The sequence below is a fragment of the Melozone crissalis genome, unplaced genomic scaffold (assembly GCF_028551555.1).
Source record: "Melozone crissalis strain CALT ecotype California unplaced genomic scaffold, PUWL_Pcris_2 ptg000027l_1, whole genome shotgun sequence".
NCBI lineage: Eukaryota > Metazoa > Chordata > Aves > Passeriformes > Passerellidae > Melozone > Melozone crissalis.
Genome location: NW_026535805.1, coordinates 49,090,010 through 49,106,216, shown reverse-complemented (window position 1 = coordinate 49,106,216; position 16,207 = coordinate 49,090,010). Strand labels below are relative to the sequence as shown.

The 16,207-nt window shown below is 38.2% G+C and overlaps 1 protein-coding gene across 2 annotated transcripts in view; it reads right to left on the bottom strand.

The window, feature by feature from the left end:
* Positions 1–6,336: 6,336 nt before the first annotated feature.
* The window catches only part of HS3ST5 (heparan sulfate-glucosamine 3-sulfotransferase 5), a 193,039-nt gene continuing 183,168 nt past the window's right edge, over positions 6,337–16,207 (bottom strand). For both annotated transcript variants that reach the window (XM_054280254.1, XM_054280255.1), the window contains exons 3-4: positions 13,234–13,372; positions 6,337–8,640 (exon numbers count right to left, since the gene is read on the bottom strand). In XM_054280254.1, the coding sequence (XP_054136229.1) occupies positions 7,710–8,640; positions 13,234–13,340 (1,038 nt within the window). In that variant the 5' untranslated portion in view covers positions 13,341–13,372 and the 3' untranslated portion in view covers positions 6,337–7,709. The remainder of the gene's footprint in view (positions 8,641–13,233; positions 13,373–16,207) is intronic.

Here is a 16,207-nt window from a genome sequence, read left to right as displayed (position 1 = left end):
TGTTGCAGAGGACCTGGTGTCATCTCTGGGCAGGAAACAGTGGCCGTGTTGGTTTGTTTCCCTGTGCAGGCTTAGAGGGTTTCAAGTTGGCTGCTAACTTGCAGACCTAGAGCATGGTTTCACATGAGAGATTTGCAAGTTCAAGGGTGTCACTCCAAGACATTTGGGGTAAGTGGGGATCATTTGGGCAATGCCTAAACTTTTAACCACCTCAAAGATTTTGTAACACAGGAGTAGCTGCTAGGTTACTTCCACATGAGTAAGTGTAGTGCCTTCTAAGGACTCAGCAACCAATCAATCATGCCAGATATATGAGTATAGCCTCTTACCTCTCCAAGAGTTCATGGCATCCATCCATTAGATTTCTGGAGGAGGCTGTACAAGATCAGCTGGTGCTAAGCAAGCCTAGCAAAGGGTCATAGCACTCAGCCTTGATTTGCCACTGTTTTGTCTGTGTTTAAGTGCCTACCTTACATTTGAGTTTCCTCAACTTAAGGAAATTTGAATACTTGTCTCCTGTGCTCAAAGAATATCCTAATTATGGTGCAAGCAGCAACAGCCTCTGGGTGTAACTCAGTGCACTTTTGGGGTTGAAGAAGAAAGCTGTTAAGAAGAGTTTTGTAGACTTACACTTAGGAACATCCAGGAAAAGAAGGTACCTACCATTTTAATCTACTCCTGTAATTATTTTTACTATTTTATGCAAAATAAAAATGCATTGCAACTACTTTTATTTATCAAGTTACTTAATATTTTGTGCAATTGTTATTCAGATCCACTAAAATGGATTAAAAATAGAATTCTGAATTGGTTAGGTAGCTTCAAGTCTTGAGAAGATGTCTGCATCTGTATTCTGTATTTCTTTTAATATCTAGGTGTCAAAAGTCAAAATGAACATGGCAGCTGTGAAATACTCAACATCAATTGACAGCATTTTAAAATAAAGCCTGTATGGCTTCACAAAGGAAATTGTGCTGAATCTTGAATATAAATGAACCTGTACAACTATCTCTGCTTGTTCCTCTTTTGTTATCAGTGGACAGAATGGCAGCCCTCTGTGACAGGGAAGACCACTTGCATAAAGGTGGAAACTTTAGAGTCCAGGAAAGAAATATAGTCAGACTTTTTATCTCATCAACACTAAGTGGAAGTTTCTTCTCCAGTTAATTCTCGGGGCACTTCAGAGCAAATTGATTAAAATGAGCCCGAAGGTGTAATAGTAGCTACCCATTGTATGGGATATGCATTGCTAATTACTCCTGATGGAAATGATAATTACTTGTGGCTACCTCTTGGTAGAGTAGACTTACCATTCACTTTAAAAAAAAAAAAAAGAAAAAAGACATTGTTATTTCCTTCATCTCCTTGGAGCAGGCTGGCTGTTTCAATGCATACCAAATGTGGAATTTTAAAGACAAATGATGATTTCACTTCACTAACCTTATAGGTTTGGGCTGCATGTTTGCAAGACACTCTGCTGCTACACAGCCATCCAGAATAAAAAGGCTTTTTCTCTGTTCCTATAAAGCTGCCTTACTAGTGGAGCTTTACTGAGGAGCTTACAGCAACTGGAACAATTTCTGAAGATGAAGTTAGTAACAGTGCTGCTTTTAGTTCCACCTCTTATGAAATGCCTATAACTTCGTTTCCATATAGTAGGGAATTGTAAATGAATTCTTATGTCTCCATGGGTTTGAAATGAAAACGAAGCCTTCACAGTTCAGTGAAGTGGAAAGTCTTTCATCAGAAGAAAATCAGCCAAGGAATTGGATGGCAAAGACTTCATACATTACAAAACAGTTGTTTGCAATTAAGGCTAGGGGTAAGATGTGCATGATTCTGTCATGTTTCCTTTTGTCTATTTAATCAGCCTGAGGCATAACATCAGATGGCTTGAAGTAGCATTGTTTCCTTGTCATATGCTATGTTTTTCTGTATGTTATGTGTACTGTATATATACTGTATCAAAGGACTACAATCTGTTCAAAATATAGATGTTTCATATCCTGATCAATAATCAGGACACTTTCACAATAGCATTAACATTCTAAAGTAGTGAGCACTGCTGCTGAGGGGAAATTATTTTGGAGGTTGTTAAGGACTCGTGTAGGAATCACAAGGAAGTCAGCAGAGCTAATTTCCTTGTACCACAGCCCTTTTCTGTGGTCACAGTGGCAAAGACAATGGCAGCCTGTGCTGATATTTCTCTTTCTGTCTCACAAGCCATATATTTCAGGGAGAGCTGCGGGTCACTGTGCACCATGAGAAAAAACTTTGAAACGAATAAGAAGTTAATGGAGTCAAAGTTGGAATGAAAGTAAGCTCGACATAAACTAAAAAGAGTCCAGTAATTTGGTCACCATCAGCTCCTTAAGTCAGGCCACGCTGCTGCCAGTTTTACGAAAAATCTCAGAACAGCAGGTAATCTTATTTACCATATGCTAAGCACGGTGCAGCAGATGGACCATGGCATTCTAGTCTTTTCTGTGCTTTCCTTGCACTTGTCAATTCAAGCCCTGGGAAAAAGGGCTGGTATCCAGATTGATAACACATGGATGTTCTCTAAGGGCTTGACTCTTTCATCAGTGCATTATTGCAGAAAGGACTGAAAATCCTTTCTCTGTAAATATAAATGAAGTTAGGGAGAGTTGGTGGCTCTGAAGATGGTTTATTATGTCTGTCTCAAAGTTGTCAGAAGGTAAGTCAGTCTTTAAAGAACAGATTAGCCAGAGCTGATCAGCTGGTAGGAGACTGCTATGGAATATCATATGTAAAGTATCTCCTCAAAGAAACTAATAAACAAAGGAAATATCAACTTATAGGCACTGATGATGGTTAGTCTGGGCACATGCCTGTTTCACTAGCACGCATGAGCCTTCAGTAACAAAATTAAGGCTTTATAATGCAATCTGAGACTCACTGGATCTATATTATTGAGTTTTAAATTGTTTTTTTTTCTTTGTGAAGTAAATTTTATGTGGCAGACTCTAAATTAAATAGAAAACTAATAACAATGTAGCTAAGTAGACAGTTGGTGTCCTCAGAATTGAGGAGTACAATAACAAAAAATGTCTGAGATTACTATTAAAATCACTTGTAAGAATTTACCTGAAGTCCTTTTCTCTGTAATTAAGCTCTTTCAAAAGTGAAATTTATCATAATTTATTCTGTTCTACAGTCTTTTACAAATCTGAGGACCTGCTCAGGGGCCTTCAATAAGTATAAAGTCTTGTGGCAAGTATTTTTTCAAGAAACTAATTAGATTGTCCATAACATTTTTGAGGTGATTTACGAAGGAAGATAAAACTTCTGTTCCATATCTTTATGCTTACTATCAGACTTTACAGGTACTATCGAAATTTCTCTGATTCACTTTGCAATCTATTCTAGCAAAATGACAACATAAGAGAGCTTAGAGGACGGCTTGGGAACACCTCTTCAGTGGGTTCAAGGTATTTTTAGCTAAGCACAAAGAAGAGGAAGGCACTCAGTGCTGTTTCCTCTGAAGCCTATCGTCTCCCACTGGAGACATCCAATGACTGCCAACCATTCAAGCATGGAAATGTCTTTGTGTTTTCTTTGTTTCAATGTCCTGCACAAAGCATTTATTACTGGCCACTACCCTGATTTGAAAAGATGTTTGGTCTAATCCAGAAGAGATTTAGCGACACTACTCTTCTTTTTAAACAGGTTAATCTTCTGCCTGCCTAGTGAACTGAAGCAGCTCCACATGGAAGGGGCAGGAAATCATGAGAGTCAGTGCAAAGGAGTGGGAAGGAGCACATTGTATGAGGACAGGACTGGGACCTTGGCAGGTATGAGCTGGGTTGACTGAAACTGCCATGGGATTGTAGACTCCTTCTACACACCTGGTTTCTAAATTTAGGAAAGAAAAATAGGAAAGAAACAGCATTTTATCCCATTTTAAATGAAAGTAAAGACACCACTCCCTGTAATATTCAACTTCTGTCCTCCCCTTCATGAAGAACTGTCCTTTGTGAACCCCCTGGTCTCTGTGGTCATCTCAGTTTGTACTGAAATTAGCAGCAGTGATCTGTAGCACTGCCATTAATGAAAGATCTCTCCTATTTCAGTAAGTTGAACAGGCTTCCAGCATGAGTTAGATCAGCTATCCAGGGAGTAAATATGTGCCCTGTAGTGCTTCCATACCCTGGATTTGAGCAGTTTGTGACACTGGGGTTCACTTTCTTTGTGGTCTGTACAACACTGAACCAATGGGCAGTACTTAATAAGAACTAAATGGTATAGAGAGATTTTACACAGGATCACAGCATAGTTGAGGTTGGAAGGGAAATGGAACCCCCACTGCTCAAGCACAAACACCCAAAACCAGTTGCCCAGGACAGTGTGCAAATGGCTTTTGAATATCTCCAGTGGTGGAAAAGCTGCAACTTCTCTGAGCAACCCATGCCAGTGCTTTACCTGCACAGTATAAAAGTGTTTCCTGATGTTCAGATGACGGCTCTGTGATTTTAGCTTATGGCCATTGCCTTTTAAAAATCTTGGACTATTATAATGAAACACGTTGCTAAAAAATTATGTGTCTTTTTGATTCTTAGAGATTGTGGCAAAAAAAGGGAAAAAAAATCCATTTACATAGGGTATATGCATTTCCCTCATATCTATTCCACTTTCCTAAAGAAAATGCTGTTTAGTTGGCTAATGGTAAATTAATCTCTTATCTCCAATTATCAGTCCTTTATTTATCTATGTACTAATTTCCAAAAATACAATTTCAAATTCATCTCTGATAATCTGTTATACTGCAAATTATTGTTCTATGTATTTTAAATAGCAGCTGGGACAATCTGATAAAAATATACAGAAATATTAGCTGTTTTAATCCTAACATTTACCGGAGCTGCAAGCCTGTAATTCTAGAGTACAGAAAATAGGAAAGATGCAATGTCTTTAGAGAACGTAAATGCCACAAGTTAACAGCTGCAACTTCATGTAGCTGTGCATCACTCTGAAATCATAATCTCAAGCTAAGAATGCACTTCCCAGACTGAACACTCATGATCAATTTGAATAGAAATGATTCACTCAGAATTTGGGAAGCAAAGCAAAAAGGTTGAAGTGAACTATTCAGAAATTGCTCCTGAAGAGAAAAGTACAATAAGGTCAGGACTTCACAAACTGGTTATGAACACTGAGGCAAAATCCCCATTAACCCAGGAGAATGCTTTGGGTAATGTGTTGTATCTATATATTATGAATCAATTTTGAAATTTTGTCTTCACTGGGTTGTGTCAAATAGACTTGACAACATTGCATTGAAGGCTTAGTGAAAGTGAATCAGACTCTTTCTCTTCTAGTCTTCTTAATATACAATATAATGCCTTTGAACCCTCTTTCCTCCCCCGCTGTTCCTGACTATTCTTCTGTGCATTTTTGAACAGGATTTGTCAACCAGATTTGTCTAAGATATAGCCTAAATTTATCCACGTCTCTCCAAAATTGCAAATGGTAAGCTGGAGTTAAGCCAGTTGACTTTAACAGGAAAGTGCGTAGTCGTGCCTGGTAGATCACAGTCTCTGTGACTCTTCTGATCAATGCAGAGAGATATTAATTTCAAATGCATATTTTGCGCTTGGAGGGAACTTTGACCTAACTAATTTGTCCCTTTCATTGAAAATACATCGCAGCCTTCAGTCAGTTTGTAGCCAGGACCATATGAAGTATCACCCAAGGTATCACCCAAAGCCGCCTGGAATCTGTCTGCCCACCTGAAGACCAAGAAAATGTTAAATTGGATAAAAAATCCCTGTTCAACACTATTAGATAAGTTAAATATCTGTCTTTTTTGTCTGGAAGTAGGCAAGATAAATGGCCCTTATACAGGGAAACAGTGAGTTGTATTGTAGCTACTGCAGAGAATTTCACATATGCTCTGCCGTGTTGTGCTGGCACGGCTGCAATGCAGCATGAAGAAAGGGCACATTGCTCACAGTGTTAGCACATATGATTAAAGATACAGCAAGACAAGAAGCAGCCTCTCAGAAGAGTTTTAAAAACCACTTCTTTAGAAAAACCAACGCTTCCAAATCGCTGTACAAAATAAACAGCCCATAGGGAACACTTGATCTTATAATCTGAACTACCAGCCACTTTGTTGCCATAGCCCAGAACATTCAGATGTTCTGGACACCTTCCAAAATTTTTGTCTCCATCAATCTCTAGATGGTGGTTTTAAAGTGGATGATTTTTTTTTTCTTCACTTCTTTTTGTTTTCCTTCTTGTTTTAAAATACTTTTAAATTTGCTTTAATATTTTTTTTCTTATGAATCTCTAAGAGCCATAAAACATATAATGCATGAAAATATTAATTTCCTGAACTAATTTCTTGTCAGTTATTGAATGGCAACATGAGCTATATGTTTATCCCATTAATAACAATACTCTGATTGTTTTCTTCAGAGCAGACGCATGCATTACCAGATGAAAGCGAAGGTGTCACAACTGTTTTCTGTGACTCCTGAAGCATCACCACCTTTTGGTAATGAAATCACCAAAACCTTTCTTCTGATTTTGTTCATCTGTCTGTTTTTTTGATTTTAATGGGGACTCTGCTTTTTTGATATACCTGGTTACAGTAGGCTTTTGCAGTCATGCTTTAACCTCATGAGCCACTGCATTAATTTTTGCAAAGTACCACAACAAAGAGCAACAATGTTCTTTGAGGTGAGCATTACACCAGATTCCTAGAAGGGTGAGCTTTTTAATAAACTCTGCCTCGCCACATGTATCACTTTTCTCAACAGGCTATAAACCAAGCTTACCTGAGCAAATCTCTCTCACACATACTTATGACCTGTCTAAGCTAAGGGACCACACTGACATATATCAAGCAAAGGTGAAAAGCCATTGCACATATAGGTAATTTTAATCCATTCCATTTTTAAATACCACAATAAATTTAATTTTCACAATAAATTAAATAGCCATATTCAGTTTACAAAATAGAATTACTTAGTGTGAAACCAGTATTTACAAACATTGTACACTATGTACACCATGTTTAGCTTTGCTGACACACAAGTATAGAAGAAAAAATTATTTGACCTTTTCTTGACACATGATTGACATGCTACAAGTGACACTATGGTCCATACAATAAAACAATAGTGCAAACTCACCACAGGAACTCTAAAACAATGTAGTTTGTATGAGATAAGATATTCATTTAAAATAATAAGAAAATAGTACTATTCACTCTCATTGTAAAAATTCAGCACTCTGTTAAAGTGTCAGTATTCCTTTAGCAATACACATACCAAATATAGCCTCAAGATTATGCTTTCTCACAGCTTTAGAGACTTTTAACAAGAATTTTTATGGCATAAAATAATGTTCTGCTTAGATCAATAAGTATGTCACATAAACACTTCACTAAGCGAGAGGAACACTGACCCTTTTAACAGTGTCTGACTTTGTTTCCCTAAATACTTCCTTTCCCTTTATTATTATATCTTAAAAGATGCAACTATATTGACAGTAAATTTATGTTAGTTACTACTCTGTAGAAAAAATCGATCCCACCGTATATTTGGTCACACACTGCATTATGTACACGTATGCATGAAAAAAGTTACTTTTCTAGTCGTATCTATGAAAAGTGCATATTTCAGCGGAGGCATCCTATTGCATGCCTCAGGTGCAACAGAAAATGTTGTATGAAGTTTAGTTTAGGGCCAGTTAAATGTCCTGCCCGTGATCTGGTAAAATTTTTGATTAAAAGGATGGAAGAACTTGCGCAATTTGGTAATGACAGAGGCGTCCACCTCTGGATGGATGCGTCCCTTGCTACCCGCCAGGCACTTGTTAAAGACAATGTTAAATCGCAAGCAGTAAAATCCTCTGGTGGCATTGAAGTACAAATTGTACTGACTTATCCTCGGAGGAAGATTTAGGAACTTCTCAACCAACTGGAGTTCTGGCAGTGGTTCTGTGATGAGCCGGTCTCCGTCCACAATATGAAACTGCTCGATTGGGAAGTATTTTAACCACCTCTCCAGATGTTTTGTGTAGATGCTGGTTCTCACTGCCTTGTACTTAGTGTTCACTTCGCAGGTATTAGGATCAATCGCCAGCTTCTCAAATTTGTAGTAAGTTTTGTTCTTTCTTTCCTTGCCTTCCAGCACCTGAGTGTAATCAGAAATAGCTCTTGTGGTAGGTTCCCTGACAATGATCAATAATTTGATAGATGAGTTCATTTTGTAAATCCTTTCAGGTACTTCCTCGGTGATAAAATATGCGGGGCTTTTCTCAATTGTTATTTGATGAGGGTAAGAAAAAGGCATTTTTTTCCGGTACCACTCAATTCCCTTGGCATAGTTTTCATCATTGTCAAAGAAGTGAATCTCTTGAGAAGCTTTGACCACTGCGGGGTGAAGGTTCAGCATCTCCAGTAGTGCTCGGGTGCCTCCTTTCCGCACCCCAATGATAATGGCCTTGGGAAGCTGCTGAACCAGATTGTGCAGTCGGATTTGTTCCTTGGTGGCATTGCCCTTCCGAAATTCATGGAGCAGACCTCGCTTGAACTGCAGGGCTCGCAAGGGGATTTCGTCCTGGCCACGGGGTCCAAAACGACCATCAATGGGGCAGAGGGGCTGCAGTCTGCAAGCAAAATAAGAGGTACTTGTAAAAAGATGATATCTCTCAAGACAAGTTTTATGTACAAAGGAATCATGCTCTTGGGATCATATTCAAATGTAATGTGATGTGCCCGTCTTTCAACTCTTGTTTTATTCTGCCAACGGTTAAATAATTTGCAAATTTTTTTTACTATTCAATCTGGGGTTTTTTTGCTCTGATTTAGCTGGGAAATTCCTAACTTGACCCATCTGCCCTTTGCCAGCATAGGAACTATGATTACTGTTCTTGGGTCTTCTTGGACCTTGCCTAAACTTCACATTCTTCATTATTTTGTGATGGGTTGGGCGGTTTTTAAGGCACTCTAAGATGAATTATATTTGGACATTTTGATCTGAAAATCCAGTTGATTTAAGTAATGTCTTTCCCACACTTTTCTCATTCTAGCCTGAAGTCTTTCCATTGTGTTGATCCAGCAATGGCTTTTTTAATGGAGAGGAGGAAAAGGGATGAAAACCAGATTTCTAAGCATCACCTTTCAGTATTTTTCTTCCTCTTTAAAATATGCCCAGTGTTTGTCTGCCAGTCAGAACCAGAAAGTTCAAGGTTCTGATCCAGACAAGATTAGCAAGGTACAAAAAGAATGGCAAGAAGAGTTTTTAAAAATGCATTTATTACATTGTTACATCAATGATTTTCTTATAATCACTCTTGTATTCTTCTACTGAAGGGACTCCTCCCACTTATTTTGTGTTTTATTATTTCTTCTTTTGCAAGTGCATTTTTGTGTTATTCTTTTATATTCAGCTGCAATTATTTCCCCTCTTTTCCACTTTCTAATTCTTTGTTCCTGTATCTGATAACACTGGATCCCACAAGTGTTTCAGTAAGAAAAATGTTAAAACTTCATGCAACCTTGAAAACACTCTCATGCCCACTCTCTAATCAGCACTTTGGACATTATACAGGCCAATGTTTCACTGAAGATTAGTTTGGTGTGTACAGAGAGCTTCCAAAGCACTACAAAAAATATTTTTACTAATTTTTTTGGAGCCATGCTCTCCAAATTTAAGGATATGTAAGAACAAAGGTTGCCTAGGCAATTTTAGTGTGAGCTTGCTGTGCACATATATTATGATACAGTTCTTAAATTACACAGCCACATGCTATTATTTTTCACAGGACCCCTGCCTTAGCCAGTATACCAGATGGGCAATGCTCATTAATAGCTGTTTAGGTATTCAGTATTTATTCTAGTTTCTCAGCATGTGGTCCCTCACTCATTTACTATATATTATTCAAACCCTGCTTTCAGGACATAATTATTTATTTCTTTGCGGGTTTTCCATCCATCACTGCTTGTTGGGGTCTCTAATTTGACACTGATTCTAGGACAATGGATGGTTGGGACAAAGTAAGTCTGATCTCCCTGGCTGACCTGTTAGCTGCTTCCTTGATTATCCAGATGCTGAGAGATATAGCCTGTCCAGACAGAGCCAGGGAAACAATCCATATGACATTGCTGGGTTCACATGAGCTCTAGCTAAGTCCTGCAGACTAACTAGAAAGTGTGATGAAAAGTGAGTTTCTGTTATTTCTTTTCTCAAGTGTCTAGCTTCTTCTATCCCTTTGCTCTCTGCCATCTACTGAAAAAGCCAGACTTGGTGGCAAAGACCAAGTTTTTTGTTGAATTGTTGAAATGCTGATGCAAACCAGCCCATATTGAGAAAAAAAAAAAAAGGAAGAAATATCTTAGCAATGCTACAGTTTGGTCAGACTGTGGTGTGGCTGGTGAGAGCCTTAATGCATCAGCAAAGTGGCAGTTAAAAACATAAGAAACAGAAGCTGCAATTGTTGTCTCTGTTCTCTTCCCTCTCCTTCTGCGTATTTGTTATTTGTTTTCAAGCAAAGAGGATTCCACAACAGCAGTTCCAGACCCATCTCAACTAATTTTATCTCTTGCTCAAAAAGACAGCTAGCACTGCCTTCAGTGTAACACAACAGCTTGTCAAACAGGGTGGTTTCCTTTGAAAATAAATAAATACTCAAGATATCCTCTAGCCTAAGGGAAAAGATTCAATGTTGTTAGAAGTCCTTCCTCAGCCTTTGTATTTCAGGCTCTTTCACTCTTTCCCCGATTCTAGTCTCTCTAAACAATAAAAAAGTAACACTTAAAAGTTCTTGGTGGTGGAAAGTAAAGGGCAGATCCTCATAGTTTAATCCAAGACGTAACTACTAACTCTTATATTGCAACATGCTGATATTCTTAATTGTCTGAGTAACTTTCCCATTAAATAACAGTTCTCTGCTAAGAAAGAGTATATGGCACTTATTATATCACTGAGTTGCTCTCCCAAAACAGGTAATTTCTCAAGCTGTTACAGTAAAACTCCACAATTATTCTTCTTGAGAGAACCCACCATAAACCAATTCATCTTCAGGAACTGTATTTCTGAAAAGTTTTCAAACAACTGAAGTAGGTCTGGGCAATCTTAATGAGCTGTCTCACCTGATTCAGAATACTCGCTAATTTTCTTCCAATGGAGGTGTCACAGCACCAAAAGATTATAAACCTGGTTCCAGCAGGAGTATTTTGTAGCATGGAAATCAGATGTGGAGGCCCCTGGTACTGCCAGTCAGGGAGTCAGGTAACTCAAAGACTAATCCAGACATGCTCAAAATTGCCACACAATCTATTTGAGCTTCTACATGTGAAGCAGATCTGTGCTCTCAGAAGCTGAAGGAAGGTGGCCTCCCCTGGAGGGAAGTGCTCATCTTATCAGATTTTATGACTCAATGAATCATATAAACAAGTGGTAATTTCCCTTTGGGCCTGAGGAAACTCAAGACACTGCCATTGGAGAGCCTAATCTGAGGCTATTAAACATGAGCCACCCCCAGCTCACTTGTTCAAATTAGATCAGCATAAATTAAGCATAAATGAATCTGGATTTCTTCCTGAACAATTAGTTATTCCAAAGTCTGTTGAAGCCACTTAGTATCTTTTTACTGAAAGATTCAACAACAATCAGGCAGAAGAATATTTCCTGTTAATTCATCTGTGCCTTGTCCTTTCTAGTGCTTCTTTCTCTCTCTATTTCATAACAAGCCCATACACAGGACTGCTTTTTAGCAGTGTGGTATGCTTCACACTGGGTAAAGCAAGAGAACAAAACTGAATTTTACTGCCATTGGCAACACTATGTATGAAACCAGCGGAATTCATTGCCGCAGGAGGTCAGTGAGTCAAATACTGTGGTGAGATAATTTTATAGCCATCAGTAAATTCTGTAGATGTGCAAGCACAGATAATAGGAGAAGGTTAATTAGACTTCATGCCTCTGAGCATAAAATATACTTTTGCAGGGACCAGTAAGGATTTCTGCCTTCATTTACAGAACCACATTAGTCTCAGTGAAATTTCTACTTCTGAACTATCAGAGATGGTTTGACCATCAGGGGAAAGAAGTTCCAGGGCTTAATTTGCAATGCACTTGATCCTAGCTGAGTACATGGTCTCCTTCTTCTGGCGTGGATTCAGGAGTGGAAGAAGGCACCCAGTGACTGCCAATGGAGCCCACTGTTACCTAGCCGTGGACCATAGGTAGCAGTTTTCACTTTCCAAGCACCACATATTCACACAGCATTGTGTGACTGTTTTGAAACCACCTAATATGTTGTATCATTTAAAAGAAGGACAAGAATACAGCATTAACACTTGCAAACTGTCTACCTGATTCTGGAAATCGTGTAGGTTTTTTACATTCATGTTTCTAAATCAGCTTTTTTTCTTTTCTTTGTTGTTTTTGTTGTTGTTGTTGTTGTTTTTAATATGTTGTGACTTAGTGTTGCACCTACCACAGCAATCCCAGGCCATTTCAAAGCTGACAGGAACAGCAGTGTCAGTGCAGGTAGCACTACTGTTGCACTGTCAAAAACCAGTCAAAAGTCAGCCTGGTCAGAAGTGCCAAACACTCTTTGATTTTCTCTGCTGTGCTTTCTACTACTCTCCAGGAAATCATTTGCAGAGAAAACCCACTTATTTAGCACATTCAGCTACAGAAAATACCAGCTAATTAACATAGTTAAAATTCTCAAACCCTGAAGCAATCTTTCAAATGAAATAGTATTCAAAATTTGACGAGCTGCTCTGTAGGCTCATACTTAATTTTAACTACCACTGCAGCACATTAATTGCTTGCTCACAAATTTAGAAAAGGAGATGTATAAATACATCATAACTGTTTTGCTGAAACTAGAGGTCAACACACAGATGTACACAGGCAAAATGAGCTACTGTAATGACATTTTTACTGGATGCTAGTTTATTTCTTCTCTGAAAACAAGTGTCAGTGTGTTCAGAATACAAATGGACAAACAGAAAAACTTTGACAGGGATGACTGTGGCTATTTTCCTACTCTCTTCTCCAAAGGGTAGGAATAAATAGTGAAAACCACATTAAAATAGCCAGTCTTTCTGTCTTCCTGTACAAGTAGACTCTAAAAAAAAAAAAAGCAAACCAAAAAACAGAGCATGAAAGCAATCAAACCCTTGAAGCAGAAACTCAGACAATCCTAGCCCATTCTACACAAGAGAGCAGCTACTTAATGACTTACCTATCCAAACTCCCAACTCTGGCAACTAGATATAGGAGACTTCCAATAGCAAGGCTGCCTAGCACAAAGAGCTTCTGTCTCAGCAACGCCTGCTGTTTGAATAGCATGGCCCTCCATCAATCTTCAGGACTTCTTCAGTCTGCAGAGACAAGAACACATAAAATACTCATCAGAAAGCATAGTATGTGCAGGGTAGTGTTTAATCAGGTGTTGCAGCTGATTTGGCCACACTTGAAAATCTTTGCAAAACTGCAAAATAAGTAGTTAAACAACTTATTTTTAGTTTTGTTTTTTTTTAGTTTTGTTTTTTGTTTTTTGGGGTTTTTTTTTGCTACTGTTTTTCAGTCCCACATGGTGATCTGGAGTATCTGGAGTAGGATGGTAATTCTGGAAGTGATAGTTCAGCTGCATACACCACTACTAGGGCTGTTGGACAGCCACAATGAAGGTCTTTACTGTAGAAGCTCATACTATAATAAGACATCTTGTTAGGTAAATATGTTTAGATTTTAAACCTTTTGGAATCAGACAGAATTAGATTTCAACAGATATTTAAATGCTTTGATGTGAAGTAAAGTTGCAGCAACCAGGAGTTAGGCTTGCAGGTCCTGCGTACAGTTTATGGAGTTTTCATTGTCTCTATGATATTAGAGTGTATGCTGGAGAGAAATCCAAAAAAGATGTCCTGATTCATGCCAGCAAGTCAACTGTGACAGAACTGGGAAGCAGGTAGCGGGAGTGGGCACAATAATGTTTTTTCAGCATTAGTGTATTCTATCAGCTGTGTCTGTGCTGGGCATCAGTTCGGTCTGTTCTGTGGAGAGCCATTTAAGCTCCTCACCTGCATGACACCAGCCCTGACTGTCACCTCAAGACCTGCTGGGACACAAATTGTCACCATGGAATCATGCATGCCTACATCTCCAGTTTTTAGCAATAGCAAAGCATATATTTTAATTTCTTCTTCTGATGTACTCAAATACTATAGTTATTGAGGCAGTCAGGAGTAAAAATACATGACCTTATGCCAAGAGGATTTAACTAGGAAGTTCCCAGCCAAGGTAGAAAGAAGTGCTGAGTAAAACTGTCTTTAGTTTGACTCTTCCTCAAACATTACATTTATTTTCTGGGCTGGATTACATGTGTGATCTGTGAAGATCTCTTTAGGAGACTCAGACCTGGATTCCTAATACATTCTTACATGAACTGAGGAGAAAGATCAGCTCCTCCTTTCAGAGAACAGTCAAAGATGACATGGTTCTTCATTCTGTAACAGTTCTGAGCTTTCTTGTAGGTATGCAGGAGAATTAAGTTTCAATCCTCTCACTGATTCAGGAGGGGTAAAGCCATACCATCTACCTATCTACCTAAAAGAATGCTCTCATCACCAAATGGTAAAAAAAAAAAAAAAAAAAAAAAAAAAAAAAAAAAAAAAAAAAAATTTAAAAAAATATAAGTTGTTATCACCTGAAATAGTGATCCAAAGTCTCATTCCCTTTACCAGGGGATATTTACTGTATTATGTAGTAGTTTGAACAAAAACTTTTTTTTCCCAAATTTTGTCTGGACCTATTATGAACAATTTTTGATGTCAAGTTTCTTAGGTTTTACTACAGCAAAGTTTCTTTTGCAGCACATTTTCTTCTTTTCCAGCCTTGAGATTTACATAAAGCAAGACTGGGATACATTATTATAGGCATGAAACTATATATAGAGGCAGAATTTTCAGTGAGAATGCAAGGTTTGACTGGCCATTGCTAAACACAGCCTGAAAACATTTCTTTCCGTTTCTGCTCATTATGTTAAATTTTTGGCCCAGAAATCTCTCTTTAGAATCCAGGATACAGTCAGGGAGATAATACAAGCTGGAAACCCTTCCCAGCAGGCAGCATTCAATAGCCTGCCTGCCCCAGGGCTGGCTGTGTTTAAAGGTGCAGATGCAGGTCATTCCAAACTGGTTTTCTTCAAGTGTGGTTGAAGAGACATCCTGAAGCACATTTATTTTACTGTTATAGAGAAAGCTTTCTAATTACAACCCACCATCTCTTGGTGAAAGAGCCATGCAATGCTGAAATTCTGAGTCTGATTGGTCTCCAAAGCACTTCTGGTGCAATAATTACAACTCCTTTTACAGCCAGGTCACAGATCAGAATAGCCTGTCATGCAGGATAACTAATAATACAGAATATATTGGAATATATTGTTTTTTATGTAGATAAAAGCAACTCTATAATAAGAATTCTTAGATAAGATCTTTATTGCAAAAAGAATAATACAAAACACAGAGTAAAAGGAGTTTGCAATGTAAATAGAGAGACAGAAGAAGTATTACCATCCTTTAAGAAATAAATGAGGAGTAGAGGTACAGAGAGATTAAGTGATTTGCTCAAGGTCACAGAGAAAACCTGTAACACCAGTGAGATTCAGTCTGAAATAATTCTTTTCTAGTGCTTTAACTATATAGTAAACTTTTACCTTTTTGTAATATACTTTTTTTTTCATAAAAATTATGCATAAATGAGGAATCCTATACATTGAGCAAGGTAGAAAATATGTAGCCAAAGTTGAACTATTAAGAAAAATGCACAAATGCTGCACCTCTGTGTTGATATGTTACTGCTAATTATTCTTTTAACTATCTAACTTGAAAAGATGAAAGAGAAGGACATGAAGAAGGGGATGAATTTTCATAGGTACCAAGTTTTAGGTATTTCAATGCTGCTCCCTCCAAATGAAGGTTTCACTTCAGTGCTACAGCAATGAACTTTGTCTCTCAGAAAACATATACTTATTCAGCCCTCTACACATTAAACTAAAGTGGTTTCCATGTGTTCTCCTTTGTACAGGCTCTTGGACCCCACCTCAGTCCTGCCTGCAAACCTTAGTGGGGCTGTGGAGGTCATCAGGCCACAACAAAATCAAATTAATGGCAAGCTGTTTCCTGAAATATGTTCTACAAGGCCTCATGACTTCA